This window comes from Chiloscyllium plagiosum, chromosome 6, assembly GCF_004010195.1.
Source record: "Chiloscyllium plagiosum isolate BGI_BamShark_2017 chromosome 6, ASM401019v2, whole genome shotgun sequence".
In the NCBI taxonomy this organism is placed as follows: Eukaryota; Metazoa; Chordata; class Chondrichthyes; order Orectolobiformes; family Hemiscylliidae; genus Chiloscyllium; species Chiloscyllium plagiosum.
The window spans coordinates 30,452,711-30,468,228 of NC_057715.1; the positions used below are offsets into that span (position 1 = coordinate 30,452,711).

Sequence of the window (15,518 nt, forward strand, 5' to 3'; positions counted from 1 at the left end):
CAGCTTTGGCAACCTATCTAGTTTAACATGTTTCCTGGTACTTGATACGAACAGTTGTTTTCAAACTAGCAAAGAGATTTGAATGCACCAGATGCATTTTTTACTCCAAGGGAGTAGAAGGAGGAATTAATACAACATTAACATCTTGTGAGACAACACCCGATGGCAGACATAAATCTAAGGCACTACCCTGAGTGGCAAGAGCAGGAATAAACTCTACAACCCACAAGCTTGATGTCATTCAATGAAATCATGGGTATCTTGAGCTTCAACTCAATTTCCCCACCAATTCCGACATATCCCTTGATTCTCTCAAGCACAAAAAATGCATTAACCCAGCATTAAATGTATTCAATAATGAAGCATCCATGGTGGAGAATTCCAAAGATTGACATCTGAGTAGTTTCCCAACCACAGTCCAAAATGATTGACCCCTTACCCTGGCACTGCACCAATGTTTTAGATTTCCTAACCAGCAGAAACAAATCTCTGAGCGTCTATCCTATCAAGCCCATCAGAATCTTGGATTTTTCTAAACTAGAGTACTTACTCGGTCTCTCAACATGGGACAGCCTCCCTGATCCCAGTGATCAATTTAGTGAACCTTTGCTCTACTAACTCCAATCTAAGTATATCATTCCTCAAATATTGAGAGATCAGAACTACACACAATATTCCAGGTGTTCTCTCACCATAGCTCTATATAACTATAGCAAGACTGCTGCTCTATTCCTGTCCTCGAAACCCCTTGCAATTAAGGCCAAAAGGCTAAATGCCACTTGTCATTTTAACTGTTTGCTGTACCAGTCAGTGCTTATAATCTTTACCTTACACTTCACTTTTCAAGTTGCTAGAAAAAAAATCAAGTGCTGAGACACGTCAAAGAACTTTGCATGCCCAATTTCAGATATGCCAAAAGTACATACTGCAAAATGTGGCAGAACTTCATCCTGGTCACTTTCTGAAAATCCAGATATATTCAACGATTTTGGACGATGGTCCACTACTGAATGAAAAGGTACACCGCGGCCTCGTCCACGATGTCCTCTGCCGCGACCTCGATGTCCACCTCGTCCCCTGGAGTGGTGGCCTCTTCCACGAACTGTGGAAAGGATCCCACGTTTGGCAGCCTGCAACATGAATGCGAATACATAACATAATAAGACACATGTAACAAGTTTAATGTTGTTTATGAAAACCAAAGTGCAGTAGGAAAAACTCAGATCCTGTTTTGTAAACAAGAGAACTCTTCAAAGATGTCAGAACTACTAAGAGTTCAACTGAACACAGGGTAAAATTAAACAAAGAACTGCAAATGCTGGAAATCTGAAATCAAAACACAAATTGCTGATGAAACTCAGCCAGTCCTGAAGCATCTTTGGGGAGAAGGGAGAGTTAATGTTTCAAGTTTGGTGATTCTTCAACAGAACTGGGGTTTCACATGCAATTTTATTTCTTGTTTCAGAACTGGGGTTTCCTGGAGCTGCAAGAAAATCTTACTATTTATTGAGCTAGTGTGTCAGAAAAAACTCATCTTTCATATCAACAAAATGAAACGTTGCACTTACATTATTTCTCCGAACTTAGTGGTGCATACACAAAATTTGACGAAGAGTCAGAGAGACGTACAGCACGGAAGCAGACCCTTCAGTCCAACCCGTCCATGCTGACCAGATATCCCAAAGCAATTTAGTCCCATCTGCCAGCACCTGGCCCATATCCCTCCAAACTCTTCCTATTCATATACTCATCCAGATGCTTTTTAAATGTTGCAATTATATTAGACTCCACGACTTCTTCTGGCAGCTCATTCCACCCTCTGCGTGAAAAAGTAGCCCCCGTAGGTCTCTTTTATATCTTCCTTCTTTCACCCTAAACCTATGCCCTCTAGTTCTGGACTTCCCCACCCCAGGGAAAAGACTTTGTCTATTTATCCTATCCATGCCCCTCATGATTTAATAAACCTCTATAAGGTCACCCTTCAGCCTCCGACGCTCCAGGGAAAACAGCCCCTGCCTATTCAACCTTGCCCTCTAGCTCAAATCCTCCAACCCTGGCAACATCCTTATAAATCTTTTCTGAACCCTTTCAACATTCACAACATCCTTCAGATAGGAAGGAGATCAGAACTGCACACAATATTCCAAAAATGGCCTAACCAATGTCCGGTACAGCTGCAACATGACTTCCCAACTCCGGTACTCAAAACTTTGACCAATAAAGGAATGCATCCCAAACACCTTCTTCACAATCCAATCTACCTGTGACTCCACTTTCAGGAAGCTCTGAACCTGCTCTCCAAGATCTCTCTGTTCAGCCACACTCCCTAGGACCTTACCATCAAGTGTACAAGTCCTACTAAGATTTGCTTTCCCAAAATGCAGCACCTCACACTTATCTAAATTAAACTCCATCTGCCACTTCTCAGCCCACTGGCCCATCTGATCAAGATCCTATGTTTTGCAACATAATTTAATATCAATTTTGCCTCAAGTTTTGCACAAAGTGGGTAATTAGAAAAAATACCTTGCCAACCATTTTGTGGAAGGAAAACACTTTCCTGACATTTCAATGAAATGTTTATCAACAGTCATGCACAGATAGACAAATCAGAAGAACACAATTTGTTCAGATTACTTGTGGCAAAATTAAATGCTGTATTAACAGTCCAACCTACATCAATTCCAAATAATAGATTTGGACAGTTAAAGGATGCAGTTCGATTGTGTCTACGCATCACTAATGAGACACAAGCATTTCCAAATTCTGTTCAGATGTTAAATTTCAGAACGCTACCAGTTTGGCACAATCATACTACATCTGTTTACAAGTTGTAGCAAGTCCAGAGAGGAAAAAAGAAATCAAGTATTTCATGGTTTTCTAATGATCATTTCAAACTGGCAGACAATGCTGCCATCTCCTGTAAATCTCTGTTATTGCCACAAGTTTCCTCAGTTTTTACTTTTATACAGATTCAAGGTGCTGAGACGGTGATAGGGACACCAGCAACAAACAACTTTGTACCAAGCAAAGCAAGTAGATAAATGTTAAGCACAACATTGTGAAGCCTCATCTTAGCAACCTTAACTTGGCTTCAGAGGCTTGTAACTTTCATATACTTATTTCATGTAATAAAAATATTAAGTGTATGTAGAACTACGTAAATTTTCACAGTATTCCTTTGACCAGACATTTTGCCAAATACATGAGAACATTTACCCAAAATGTCAATCAATAGTAAGCAAATGAGCTCGACCTGGAAGCGTGATTGTGTTATTCAAAGAAAACCTAAAGGTTAATTTTTTAAGAATCACAATCAGACTGAGAAATGCCAACTCCAATCCAAATTAATAAAGTTTGAGCTGTATAATTGGTTGGGAACATACTGTACATGAACAGAAATGCATGCAATTTCTTAATACCTTTGAATTACGATTATTTTTACCTCTAGCTGAAGCTCATTGTACTTTTTCCGAAGTCCAGTGATATCTTCTCCAGCCTGTACTTTCTTGTACAAGTCCAACTCTGTGTCAAGCAGTTCCCTTTGCATCTAGTAGCAGGAATATTCAGAATTTGCTTCAATCCAAGTAACTATATAACTGCAAAACTACAACTCACTTGTTAACGCATGCAGAATTCAAAATAAAGTATCAAATGAATTAAAACAGAAGAAAAAGGTGAACAAGGACTGAAGTTTTGTTTTTACTATACTTTGGTTATTTATTTTATTTGTAGGCATTTTGGTGAGAAAAGATGGTTCAGTATTGGGCAGAACTACACAATGTTTCTGGTGGGTTTTCTACAGGTTTCTGAGAAAGTGTACAAGGAGTGAATATTGTGATGAGTCATTGTTTGGATTGTGGGGGCAGGAGGCTGAGGTAAAAATATACAGCAACTAAATTTACCAACAACACCAAGATAGATAGGAAATTAAGTTGACGATAGATTGCAAAAAAATGCACAAATAGATATAGACAGGTTAAGTGACTGAGCAGATTGTTGGCAGATGGAGTATGATGTGAGCTAATGTGAACCTGCACGTTGTGGCAGAAAGGGTAGAAAATCAATATATTATTTAAATGAAGCAAGATGGTCATTGGTGCATAAAACACAAAGTTAGTACATAGGTAGAAAAAATAATTAATAAGACAAATGTAATGCTGTCATTTACTTCAGAAAAATGAGTATAAAGGTAGAGAAGTTTGACTGCATTTGTACAGGGCTTGTGAAACCAGACCTGGAGTGCTTTGTCACAGTTTTGACCCCCATATTAAAGAAAGGATGCAACAGCTTTTGAAACAGTTCACTCAATTCACTATGTGACATAAATTCACAGATTAAGTCTGTGTCCATTGAGTTCATAAGAATGAGAGATAATCTTCTTGAAACATACAAGATCTTGAGGACTGGATAAAGTGGATACCAGGAATATGTTTCCCCTGTGGGGAGACTAAACCAGAAAACATATTTAATCAATAGGACATCTCCTCCTTAACACTCAGATGAGTTTTTTTTCCTTCAGAATTACCTTAAAAAATTCTCTTGCCCAGAAAATAGTGGAGGCTAAATAAAATGTACTCAAGACAGAGTTACATGATTTTTTAATTGACAAGAGAGTCAAGGGTTATGATCTGCAGACAGGAAAACGGAGCTGACATCACAGAGATCAGCCTTCACTCTATTGAATCTAAGAGTAGGCTGGAAAGGCCAAATGGCCCACTCCTGCAATTACACTGTTATATTTTAAATCAAAATTTTAAACTCCTAACACATCAGAAAGAGCTCATTAAACTTTGTAAACTGTTGATATTTCATTTTTAGAAATCAAAATTTGCTATCTAAAGACAGGACATTCAGAAAGCCATCAATTAAATACAATACCTGTGCTTTGGTTTTCACAGTTTTTGGAGCTGGAGAGCCCGTTCCACTTGTTTTAAGTTCATCTTGTAGTTTGGTTATACTCTTGGTTAAGGCTTGCAGTGTTTTCATAATTTCGGTTTTGTCTTCTGATTTCATCCTTTTGTTTTTCTCCAGCTTTGATATCAAAATCTAAATATTGATCAAATAGGTAAGATGACCAAATACCCTGGATTCAACTTTCTCAGACAAAACACTTTTTCAAAAAAAAAAGCTGCAGAAGTTTCCAGAGTTATGATCACTCATTTACGAATAGACTCCACGTGAATCACATCCTGTCAAATTGCGTAACTCAAGCTGTTGGAGGTAGGTTTAATTGCATGGAAAATTATGGAACTAGTTAAACAGGAGAGGGCTCAGCAGAGGTTATTAAAGTTTCCAGATCAAGTAACAGGACAAAGAGTATGGAAAGGGTCAGGAATCTCACTTCAGGTACAGCAGATAAGGAACAACTTTGAGAAGAGGGGTGGTGAATGCAAGGCTGAGGATGTTGTATTAAGTGCATTAAACATGGTAAGTTAGTTCACAGTGCAGATATTGGGGACATCACAGATACAAGGTGATCAAAGCTGGGATATAAATATCCAAGAATACACATTCTATTTATGAATGATATTCAGGACCATTCAGGAAGTAGCTGCCTGAGGAAGGAGCAGGGGCTCAAAGCTTGTGGTTTCAAATAACCTGTTAGACTATAACATGGTGTGGTGTGATTTTTGACTTTGTCCAGCCGAGTCCAATACTGGAATCTTCATATCTTTCAAAAAGCAATAAGAGGGAGAAGATGAAATATTATAATAAGCTAGTTGGTAATATGACAGAAGAATGCAAGAGCTTTGTTTTTAGATATCTAAAAAAGTGAGAGAGAGCCAAGAACTGGCACTGGACTATTGGAAACTGAGCCTGGAGACATAATATTGGGGGACGAAGAAATTGTGAATCAGTCCCTTGCATCAATTGTGTGGAAGTGGAAGACACTAGCAGCATTATTGCACTTCAAGAGAATCAGGAGGTAGAGGTCAGTGTAGTGACCATCATGAAGGAGAAGGTGCTAGGGAAGTTGAAAGGGCCAAGGTTGATAAATCACATGGACCAGTTGAACTACACAGAGTTCTGAAGGAGATAGCTGAGAAGATTGTGGAGGCAGTGGTGATCATCTTCCAGGAATCACTGGAGTAAGGAAGATCCCAGAAGACTCGAAAATGGCTGATGTACCACCCATTTAATAAACGATGAAGACACAAGACTAGAAACTAGGCCAGTTAGACTAATCTTGGTCATTGGTCAAATTTTAGAGTCCGTTATTTAGGATGAGATTGCAGAGTAAAACAGGCTGAGTCAGCACAGTTTCATCACGGGGAGGTAACACCTGACAAAGCTGTTAGAATTACTTGAGGAAATAATAACCAAGTTAGACAAAGGAAACCAATGGACGTTAACATTTCAGGTCTGGAATTGAGGAAGGATCACTGGACCCAAAACGTTAGCTTTGATTTCTCTTCACAGATGGTGCCAGACTTGAACTTTTCCAGCAATGTCTGTCTTTGTTTCTGATTTACAACATTTGCAGTTCTTTCTGCTTTTAAACCAAATGGACATGATCTATTTGGATTTCCAGAAACCCTCTGACAAGATACAGCAGAGGAGGCAGCAAAAGATGTCCATGGGGCAAAGTACTGGCATGGATAGAGAATTGGCTGACCAGCAGAAGACAGAATAAGGATAAATAGGTCTTTTTCAGGATGGCAGCCAGTGACGAGTGGAGTTCTGCAGGGTTTCATACTGGGACCACAACGATTCAAGTACTGCATTCATGATCTAGACAAAAGAATAGAGGGCACTGTTGCCAAGTTTGCAGATGAAACAAAGATAATTGGAGGGGCAGGCAGTGTTTGGGGAAGGAGGCGGCTGCAGAAAGACTTGAACAGGCTAGGAGACAGAGCAAAGAAGTGGCAGATGGAATACAATGTGAGTAAGTGTGAGAGGTTATGCACTTTGGTTGGAGGAATAGAGGCAAAGGCCTCTTCGAAATGGCCAATGCCTTCAGAAATCTGAAGCAAAAAGGGCCTTGGGAGTCCTAGTTCAGGATCTCTTCAGATTAATGTGCAAGTTCAGTTGGAAGTTAAGAAGGCAAATGCAATATTAACACTCATTTCAAGAGGGCTAGATTTTAAAAGCAAGGACATACTGCTGAGGATGCGTACGGCTCTGGTCATACTGCATTCAGCATATTGCAAGCAGTTTTGGGCCCCATACTTAAGGAAGAATGTGGTGCTGGATGGATCCGGAGGTGGTTTATAAGAATGATCCTGGGGATGAAGAGCTTATCATTTGAGAAGCAGTTGAGGACTCTGGAGTTTAGAAGTTTAGATGTGAATTAAAAGAATGAGAAGAGATGTAATTTAAACTTACACAACTCAGAGGCGCCGGAATGGAGTGGACGTAGAGAAGGTATTTCCACTAGTAGGTGAGACTAGGACACGGGGCACAGCCTCAGAGTGAAGGGACGCCCCTTTAGAATTGAAATGAGGAGGTATTACTTCAGCCAGAAGGTGGTTATCTGTGAAACTCATTACCACAGAGGGCTATGAAGACTGGGTCATTGAGTATATTTAAGACAGAGATAGATAGGTTCTTGATCAGTAAGGGTATCAAGAGTTACGAGTAAAAGGAAAGAGAATGGGGTTGAGAAATTTATCAGTCCTGATTGAACGGTGGAGCAGACTGACCTATGGGCCGAATGACCTAATTCTGCTCCTATACCTTCTCAATTCATGAAATGTGATCCTATACGGGGTGTAATTTTAAAGACCTGATGTACAAATGTTCCCTGTACTTATGAATGCCTATTTTATATTGTCCTGCATTGTGTTTTGACTTCGGTACAAATCAACTTGCTAATCGTTTCGAGAATGGAACCCATGCGAAAGGCAGGGGCTGCCTGTGGACTTCAATTGATTGGACTAATCAAGATTTCCTGATTGAGCAGATGTCTGCATATTCTGTTTACTTAAAATTTTAAGAAGCCACTGTATAATTTTAATTAGTTGGCAATAATGGAGTAGTACATTGAGTAAGCAGTTTGGATGAGATTCATTTTGTTATTGTATCTTTACATCAGAGTTTGGTGAGCCAATGTTGAGAAAATAAAGGATTGGATCTGTAACTTGGATGAATCTGCTCATTAGATTCTGCATCTCGAGTTACTCCTAAAATTGGAAGGTTTAAAAGTAAGTATAGGGCCCAGACTGCATTACCAGACTGCATTTTTCCAAGATGATGTAATTAAGTCAGTATTTAGGTGAGAATCAAACCAAAATGACGTTTAAGTGATGCAACTCAACAGTGGTTAGATATACGTTAGCTGAATGGTTTGTATGGTGCAGTGGTAATGTCTTGCCTTTGAACCAGGAGGCTATCTACATTTCTTATCAGGTTGTATTAGCAGAACGAACAAAACAGGTGATAAGGGGCCTCACAATTACCTACAGAAGTGATCAGTTTTGACAAAATTGCACTCAACTAGATTGAAATGCTCATGTATTTAAACATTGTATTGTTCTAACAGGGTAAAGGAACCAAGTCTTCAGATTTATTTTTAAAAATCAATAATGGATTCTTATCCCAATCTGATTCACATAGTAGTATAAGAAATCAAAAATACTTAAACAACAAAGTCTTCAATTGAATTTCATCCTCTTTTCTTCTTGTGCCTGATGTCCTTGGAGGAAATGGAATTTATATTATCCTGGTACATCTTAGAATTCACTCTTGCTACTTACACAATAGCTTTTATGTCTGAACTTTGGGTGCCAGAAAGTCAAAGTCAAATTTTATTTTACTGGACATTATAATGGGCCTGCCTGACATAGTAGTTTTCCCACAGATTGGTCAACACAGAACCTCACCTCACTAGAATCTCTAACAACTTCGAGAAATTATCGTAATGGCAAAGCAAGAAGCTTCGCAATGACAAAGCTGTCATACAAAGCCTGTGACCTATTTAAAACATGAGTGACTAGTAGAGTCGCCAAATATCATTCAGGATTTCGCTCTTTACTATAAAATGGTCTGGATGCAGATGATTTCCCAGTTCAAGTTGATATAATGACTTTTGTCCGTCTAATGATAGCAGAGGAAACCAAATAACTGGAAGCAGATCTTGGTATGCTGGGAGACGGTGTAAAGATTTGGTAATGGAATTTATGTTCTAAGAGTGCAATGTTATTCTTGATTTAGAGATGCCAGTGTTGGACTGGGGTGTACAAAGTTAAAAATCACAACACCAGGTTATAGTCCAATCAGTTTATTTGGAAGCACTAGCTTTCTGAGCGCTGCTCCTTCATCAGTGGTTGTGGAGAATAAGATGCAATTTTGGAACATCTCTGGAAAGATAGTCTTCTGGTTCAAAGGCAGAGACATTACCACTGCACCACACAAACTATTCAGCTAATGTAATCACTATATCTAACCACTGTTGAGATACATCACAAACATCATTTAGGTCTGATTGTCACCTAAATACTGACTTCATGACATCACCTTGGAGAAATGCAGTCTGGAAATTCAAATCCTTACAGAGCTTTGAAGGTCCTGGGCCCCATTACGTACATTTAAACCTTCTATGCAATTTTGTCTTATTCTCCACAACCAACTCATGAAGGAGCAGCGCTCTGAAAGCTAGTGCTTGCAAATAAATCTGTTGGACTATAACCTGGTGTTGTGTGATTTTTAGCAAAGCTATCCTTGTCAGCAGGACTGATATTACACATTATTGTATGCTGAAGAACATGGCTAATTTAAAAAAATCATGGGATTAGATTTACAATCAATTTCTAGGTAAAGAAATTGGGTACTTCTTACAGTACAAAATAAAATGGTCCTTTCAAAATGATTGCGATTTAACATCATTTGGAATTCTGATTCCTTTTATTGTCCAGATAGGGTTAGAGAGCACAGTCTAAATATTTCAGAAACACACAGACTCAAGCAATTTGATTATGGTCCGTTAAAATGTGAAGAGACTAACTTGATTATATTTATTTAACCTAAACACAATTAGTTTGTGGAAGGTCTAGAATGTTGAATGTAAATGAATGCTTGAGAAACAGTTGACTTCGCGTCACAGAGATATACAGCATTAAAACAGACCCTTCGGTCCAACTCGTCCATGCCAACCAGATATCCTAAATAAATCTAGTCCGATTTCCCAGCATTCAGCCCATATCCCTTGAAACCCTTCCTCTTCATGTACCCATCCAGATGCCTTTCAAATGTTGTAATGTACCAGTTTCCAGCACTGCCTCTGGCAGCTTGTTTCATACATGCACCACCCTTTGTGTGAAAAAGTTGCCTCTTAGATCCGCTAAAGTAGTTATTCTTTCCTAGCGATTAGTAAGCATTGGAACACATTATTAGCTTGGGAAATAGGACTGTGTCACAACATAATTTAGGGTGTCAAGAATTTCCTGCACAATGCATAGAATGCGTCAAACATGAGGTCCAAAAGTAAGAAGAAATGAGGTTAATGTGCTATGCTAGACTAATTTTGAATTGCAGGAGGGATAGGATAGAGACTTTCCATACACCCTAGCTACCTTAACACAAACACAAGAGCTCTGTAATTTTTGATCTGGTTTTCCATCCCTTTTATACATGTGTGTATTTCCTGTAAGCATGGAGGGAGAGTGTTGATATGAAGCATATAGCACCATGGACCAATTGGCCTCATCCATCCAGCATTTTTATACATCCATGCAACTTCAGCACATTATGTACCTATATGGGAATTCATTTGTCCTGAAAGCCTACTACTTTGCATACGCTGACTGGCCCATCACAGCCAGGTTGCAAATGCTTAATATGCCACTATCTACTCAGCAGCCAGTTCACCAGGACACTGATGTCAAGAAGTAGACATAAATCAATGAAAACACACTGTGCAAAATTTTTGATGTGGAGATGAAAGGGACTGCATGTATGTTCACAAATTATATTCCCTTGTGAAAGTGAAAGATTGTCCTATTGTATAAACCAAAGTATCTCAGTTTTTAAAAGTATGATCAGCTGCACATCAGAGAGCAGTATTTCAACAGATTGATCTCAGAAAACTAAAAATAAATGCAAGACTAGATACCTTTTGTGTCTCAATGTGCTTTTCTAAAATTTCTCGTTTCTTTTTCCTCACATCCTGCTGAAGTCGAAGTGTATCCTGTAAAATGATATACTAGGTTTAAACCTGTAAAGGACTGAAACACAAGCATGGACAAAAACAAAACTCCGAAGTGAGTTAAATAAGAATAAGGTGGAGCCTTTTTTGTGGGTGGGGTGGAGGGGGATAGTGCAAGAGACAGAGAGTGAACACTATTTTACAAGAAGCTTTTAAGCATTTATTAAGTTCTCTTTGGAAGTAGGTTATTAGATAAAATGTGGGCCTCAGGTTCTAATGTTAGTTTTATAACATTACTCAGTAGTCTAAGTCATCATAAAAAATAATACTCAACTGTTCAAGTTGGTAATGTACCTACAAGATCGAAGTGTAAAGCAGACTATGCCATTTCTCAATGTGTTCCCTTTCCAAAGGAAACATCTACTTTCTGAGCCACTAAAATGGAAATCATATCTGAACATCACTCACGTGTCAAATATTACACTGGCATCAGCCAAAAATACAAATGATTCCCTTGGAAACACTTCAATTCACATTGTTCAACGTGGAGAGTAATAAGAGATAGGATACTGTAGATCATGGTATATGAATCAACATGATACATAAGGCAACCCTATGTTTCCAATGACAAAAGTGATAGTTTTGCATTTACTTGAGTACAAGTCAAATCCCCTTTTCAGTTAAAAAAAACACAAGCAGTCAAATTTCAAATTTGCATCTCAGAAATTGATTTTTTTTATTCATCTTCCAAAGTAGGTTGGTGCACGGATCACACAGTGAGCTGTGGTATGAGGAACACACCCACACACACATAAATGGGGCTGCCAATGAAAGAAATGAAGTACAAAGTGGTATTTCAAGTTGAAAACTGCAATATTCATTAATTTATCAACTAATTGTGCTCAGAGGAAATTTGTGATACTGAAAAGCTACTGCTGGAAGGAGGAGGAGTCAGCGCTGAAGGAAATGTCTAAGACCAAATGCGAAATAAGAACTTGATCCAGCTACTGGTCTGATCTTGAGAAGCATGCATGAAAAATAAACAGAATGTGATGTCATCACCAATGATCGTATATGTACTTAAGTGGGCCAACTCAGTCTCCCAGAGACTTCACCAGCTGACTGGTGTAGTTGCTTGAAGGAACCAAACAGTTGAATGTGGTTGCAGAAGACCAAGATTATTCAGACTACCACAAGACTTCAATGCCAAAATGACATGTTTCCAACTATTCATTACGATGCCAAAATTATGACTATCCATTGAGTCACACTGGCAACATGGATGAAATTCTGTCGATGCATGTCGATACACCCGACAGCAGCTAAACTGTGGAACGGAAATGATCAAAACAACAGAACACTTCCCTCCACATTTCAGAATGGCGACCACCCACATCCCAATTAGTGGTCCACGTGTTAAATGACGGTGCCTCATTTTTGGAAGCTTCACAGTTTGACTTATACACCACGATCTACAGTATTTAATTTGCTGACCTGCAACTAGTTAAACTGTTAAAGAATAGGATATTGGTAATAAATGAATGAGCTTCAAATCATGTTGATTTTATGCAAAAAATTTACATGAGGAGCTGCTGGCTATTCAAAAATGCAAATTCTTCTTCATTTTTGGCAATAATATCAATTTCCTATCCTGAAACACTGACTAGTCATATTGTTACAAACTTGCTCAATAGTATGTCAATACATTTAAAGCATGCAAATGTCACAATCCCAACAAACCTGCTTTTTTTTGGGCGCCTCTGTAGAATCTGATGAAACAGAACCTAATGTCTTTTGCGCCGCCTTTAGCGCAGCCGGATTGTAGACGGTTTTTGTAAGGCCTGTTGTAGTTGATAACACCTGCAGCACAAATATAATGATTTTCCACCAAAAAAAAGGAAACAGGGTGAAAATTAAAATGTCGTTTTACAAGTACAGCAAATTATTGTAGCCAAGATCATATAAAGTGACACACTACTGACAAATATTTTGGAAAGTTAACTATCAGGACAACTACCTCATGATATTTGCAACTATACTTTGATAAATTGGTTAAAGTTGGCAATGGACATCAATTTTGTTCTTGCATAAAGAACAAGAAATAACAGTGGGAACTAATCATGCATCACATTAGCACAATGTTAAAAAAGAATGAAAATGTGTTATTTTATGGATGCAAATGGTTTCACAAGTACTATAAATTAAACTCTACCTTTTCAGTCGGAACAGATTCTGTGCGCTTAGTCACAAAGCCAAGTCGATCTCTAACTGACAATTTACTCGAATTCTGATGGGTAAAGAAAATTAAACATTACCAAGGACATTTCCAATTAGTTTGCTTGTCATATGCACTTCTCTGGAAAATCTACTAACTCTGACTCTTCTGATGACTCATCAAATGGATTCACAAAGATGGACCATGTGTTTAAAGAGGACTGGATTTGACCATGATTTTGGTCCCAAACTTCTTCAAACAGAAATGCATTATAGATATTTGGTTAAAATACCAGAGAATGCTCATTCTTCTCTTTTAAATATTTATTTCTTCACAGAATGTGTTATTATTGACTAAGCCAACAATTGTTGCTCATTCCTATCTGAACTTCAGAAGAAGGTGGTAGTGAGACACCTTCTTGAACCACTGTAGTCCATGTGTTGTGAAGACACCCACACAGTGCTGTTGATGAGGAGAAATCCAGGATTTTGACCCAGCAAAAAAGTGTGCGCGCCTTCTAGGGGAATTTGTGTTGGTGGTCCCAATCACTTGTTTTTCTGGGTGGTAGAGTTTCACTTTTGCAGGGTGACATTGAAGGGATTACATTGACTTGTTGTACTGTACCTTGCAGATGGCACACACTGCAGTACACTGGTGGTGAAGGAAGTGAAAATTGAAGTAGATGGATGGGATGCAAAAATCATGCAGGTTCTTTTGTACTAGATGGTGTCAGCTTCTGAATTGTTGTTGCAGCAACACCCATCCTTGCATGCAGGGAATACTCTATTATATTTCTGACTTGTGCCTGCAGACAATGGACAGGCTCTGGGGAGTCAGGAGGCAAGTTACATGCTGCAGAAATTCCCATTACTGTATTCACAGGGCTAATTTAGTTAAGTTCATAGAAATTTACTATGGAAAAGAAGAGTTGGGCAGTCAAAGGGTCAGTAGAAAATTGGCATCAGAAAAGAAGTATAATTCGCCTCACATGGTGACTCTGTTTCTTTCCACAGAAGTTGCCCAACCTTCTGAATGTTTACAGCATTTTGTAATGGTAATTACTATCATGAATTATTATTGTACCTTAACCAACACACATTCTTTAATTTCACTACAGATCATCAGTCTTCAGGCTGCTTGAATACCATCATTCATTTCTTGAACAAATCACTTAGACAAAAATTATTGTTCGAATAAAGATTATTAGCATGGCAACTTCTTTTTATGTCATCCTTCAGGAGATACCAGATCAGATTATCAAAAAACAGAGATAAGCTTTAAGGAGTGTTTTAAATTAAGCAAAGAGCCAAGGAAGTAAAATTCTCAAAGGAATTTAGAAATTCAGTCCTACCTCGGCAACTGGGAAAGGTCAGTAACGGTGCAACAACTAAAACTGGGGTTACTTAAGAAGGTCAGAACCATGTGAGTGCAAATGCTTCATAAGGTTAGGAAATTGGAGAAGCAGAGAGAGATGGAGAGGATCCACATGATTAAAGGATTTGAAAGATTTGAAAATCTTAAAAATCAAATTGTTGCTTGATCGGGAGCCAGGAGTTGGTAGAAACTGAGAAAGCAGACAGAATTCAGTTGGAATAGTCAAGACTAACGCAATGTCAAAATGTTACCACCACGTCAGATTAAATTGGACTTTTGCAACAAAATAAAAAAGGAACCTGTAACTTCAAAGTATGAAGACATTTGTGGGACCGAGAAAGAAACAAGTCCAAGTTATGTCGCAACTTCTGACTGAATAACTAGTTGGCAAAAGTATTCTCAATGAAGACAGCAGCTGAGAGCATATCCTCATGCGAATAAATAAACAAAGGCATGTCTCATTGTGTGATAATTAATTAATGGAGTGGTGACCAAAACATAAATTTCAAAATTGAGATAACCATTGATTCAGAGAGAAATATGGGTAATACTATATGGTCTATGGGGACTGAATGAAGACTATGCACCAGAACTAGTCAACTCAATAAGAAAAAATACTTGCAAAATGAATTAGGAAAAGGTTGGTCATGGATTTTTGTGTACATACCTGAATGTTGGTTACAGGACTGGCCTGAGTTTGCGTGGGTTCGACATTTCCCTGTGGTAGGGGCCCCAGTCTATCTTTCACAGACTGTTTGACAGCTGTGAAGGAAGATTGTGTAACTGGCTGCTGTAGTCCACAAGCCACCTTAAAAAAAGGGTAAGTGAAAAAATGCTGAGAAA

General features: G+C 38.5%; 1 protein-coding gene across 1 annotated transcript in view; it reads right to left on the reverse strand.

Annotated features, from left to right (window-relative positions):
• Positions 1-15,518, reverse strand: part of rbm26 (RNA binding motif protein 26) — a 78,423-nt gene that overhangs the window by 11,935 nt on the left and 50,970 nt on the right. The window contains exons 15-21 of the mRNA XM_043692682.1: positions 15,343-15,483; positions 13,299-13,373; positions 12,827-12,946; positions 11,054-11,128; positions 4,882-5,049; positions 3,446-3,550; positions 927-1,130 (exon numbers count right to left, since the gene is read on the reverse strand). Coding sequence (XP_043548617.1) covers positions 927-1,130; positions 3,446-3,550; positions 4,882-5,049; positions 11,054-11,128; positions 12,827-12,946; positions 13,299-13,373; positions 15,343-15,483 — 888 coding nt within the window. The remainder of the gene's footprint in view (positions 1-926; positions 1,131-3,445; positions 3,551-4,881; positions 5,050-11,053; positions 11,129-12,826; positions 12,947-13,298; positions 13,374-15,342; positions 15,484-15,518) is intronic.